Source organism: Tupaia chinensis, unplaced genomic scaffold (assembly GCF_000334495.1).
Source record: "Tupaia chinensis unplaced genomic scaffold, TupChi_1.0 Scaffold000361_2, whole genome shotgun sequence".
Taxonomy (NCBI): Eukaryota; Metazoa; Chordata; class Mammalia; order Scandentia; family Tupaiidae; genus Tupaia; species Tupaia belangeri.
Genome location: NW_006159858.1, coordinates 5,723,960 through 5,726,534, shown reverse-complemented (window position 1 = coordinate 5,726,534; position 2,575 = coordinate 5,723,960). Strand labels below are relative to the sequence as shown.

At 36.0% G+C, this 2,575-nt stretch overlaps 1 protein-coding gene across 11 annotated transcripts in view; it reads right to left on the bottom strand.

Moving 5' to 3' along the window:
• ABI2 (abl interactor 2) overlaps positions 1-2,575 on the bottom strand; it is a 101,232-nt gene that overhangs the window by 34,771 nt on the left and 63,886 nt on the right. For 7 of the 11 annotated variants that reach the window (XM_006153064.3, XM_006153068.3, XM_006153071.3 and 4 more), the window contains 2 exons: positions 1,795-1,941; positions 955-1,079 (listed from right to left, as the gene is read on the bottom strand). In XM_006153064.3, coding sequence (XP_006153126.1) covers positions 955-1,079; positions 1,795-1,941 — 272 coding nt within the window. The remainder of the gene's footprint in view (positions 1-954; positions 1,080-1,794; positions 1,942-2,575) is intronic. The other 4 variants (XM_006153070.3, XM_006153073.3, XM_027773661.1 and 1 more) reach the window with 3 other exon arrangements.

Genomic DNA, 2,575 nt, shown 5'->3' with positions numbered 1-2,575 from the left:
CGAGGCAGTCACAAAGGCAGATTAGAAAAGGCTTTAGAGTATTTCATGTTAGACATTCACTACTTAACACTAACCAAAAGAATAGAGAGTTGAAAAAGAGAATGAAGCTTATGTTAAAGGATTACTGGGTCAGCAGCAAATAATTCAAGATGCTCAGGGAAACATATAGATTTTATCACTGAACACATTCCTTTTTACCTGAAAACCACTAGCCTGGAGGAAAAGTGATCCTTTTATATTGTTATTTTTAGCATAACATTCTATAAACAGTATACAAAATTAAACATAACACATTTTCTAAAAATGGCATTCTATTTTGAATCATACAAATCCAAAAACAGATTCCTATTCCAAACAATATCCAGCAAAAAAAAATTAATACAAATCTTTCCCATAATTTCTTAAAATGTATTAGCTATTTGTTGCTATATGTAAATTAAATATATACTATGCTATCCTTACATCTTTTACATCATGCTTTGAAATCTAAATTTTAACCTTGTGTGTCCACAGATCAAATAGGCATGCTTTTCTCAGAGACTATCAAGTTTCACTAAATTTAACTGTCAAAACTACTTTTATATTTGCCCAATCCTTTGTTACCAACATGATTTTCATATTGAGGTCACACTGTCCAAAGACATCCACTGTCACAACACTAGCTGGAATTAAACACGTAACTCACACCACAGGGGTTCCGGAAACCTCAAAGCACCAACTGAGCCACGGCACCAAAGGCATACAACCAAATAAAGACAAGTGCAAAGTGAGCAAAAACTTAAAATCACTTGGTGAAAAATTATAAATGTATAAAGACTGTAATACCCAACATTTACAGAGTCCTAAAGGGAAAAAGAAAATCCTGATTATGAGTCAAGTTCACCATAATTAACTCACAAGTTGAGTTCAAATTCGGAAAGAAAAAGGGAAGATGAAGCACTATTTCGGTTTTACCTGGAAAGACACTGGGAGGAGATGGAGTAGGAACAGCAATAGGAACCCCCACACTCCCACTTCCACTGTTCTCCCGACTGCTGCTCCGACTACTTGGGTGGCTTCCTCCACTACTCCCACTGCTGCTAAAGAAACAAGAGCCACCAAAGCATGAGCATTTATCCACAGAGCGAAATCATCAGCACTTTCCAAAACTTTCTGAAATGAAAACAATTACAACAGAGATCATTTAAAAGCCTTCCACTTAAAATGTGTCTTAGTAAGTTCGGAGAAAGCTGAGTTCAGTAAGCTTTTTTAACCACCTTTTAATAAGCATGTAATAAAGAAACTGAAAAAGAAAAAATTCCCCATAAATATGTCATAAATGTTGGGGCTCAAAATATCAAAATCACTAATATTTTCTTCTTAAACTCTAATGTCTGTCTGAAGAAACTTCTTTTAAAATAAAACGTTCTCCTAAACAGACTGATTTTATTTGTAATGATAATCTTGATATACTAGCTCATATTAATGTTTTATTATATATAGTTTTTCATCTGTAAAGTTCCACCAAAAAACAACTCAAAATTTCCCACATCTGGCCCATTTTTTTTTTTCAGATGGACTGAATATTAAACTTGAAAAGAAGTTTGCACTTTGATGTAACTATTCTTTTATCAACTTCCTGACTGCTCAAAGTTGCATCAGAACATGAGGAGAGAGAGGTGGAAACAGATGAGGTTTGGGAGAGTAGAGTGAGGAAAAGAACTTAGTGCTTGGAAAATGAGAGAGATTTAACTGAAGTTATTTGAAGAGATTATGGTACTCAGACCACATTTTGCACTGAGGTAGAGGAAATACCTGTAAGTTCGATTTCTTTGATTCACAGAAGCTGTCCTCACAGGGCTCTGCTGCGAGGGAGCCATATTACGGGTTGGGCTAGGTACGTAATCATTTGGTACCACTGGAGGACGCACTGGCTCCAGTGTGCGATAGGGGGAGTGCCGCCTACAAAAAGAAGAGCGTATGTATTCTGTGATTAAGCAAATTTCGGCACAATAAATTCAAAGAGTTGCCAGTAGTGAAATACAATTTGTAATCAGAGATAGGAAATGTGTTTTAACAAAACCCAGCTATCAATTTGTCTTCCCTAATATGTATCGCTTCTCCAACATTAAGGTTTCAGAGAATTTTTTTTCAGTCTCCAACCTCATTTCCCTGTGCTAATGCAATTTTGTTCATTTATTCGCAGAGAACAAAAAAGTTCTCCACCAACTAAGCCAATGTTTCCTGGGCCTACCCTTTTCTTAAAAGAGTTTGATTTATTTTAGTGCCATGTCAAAGTCTTATAAACACACTGCATGAATGTACTAATTTTCTTCATCTTCCCTTTCTCCCCAGCCAATGATATTCAAAGACAGGGACATCAAATCTAGATTCTAGACCCACAGCCCACACTGATGATAATAACAGTTCCAATAATTCATCTCCCTTTACTGTATTCTAGATACAAAGAAACTAAAATATATTACATTTCATCATTTAAAATCTCATCTGCTTCCATTCTCCCTACCTTACTTTCTCCCTTAACTTTCACCTTGGGATCTCCCTTCCTCTTCCCCTCTCCAGAGTCCAACAAGGG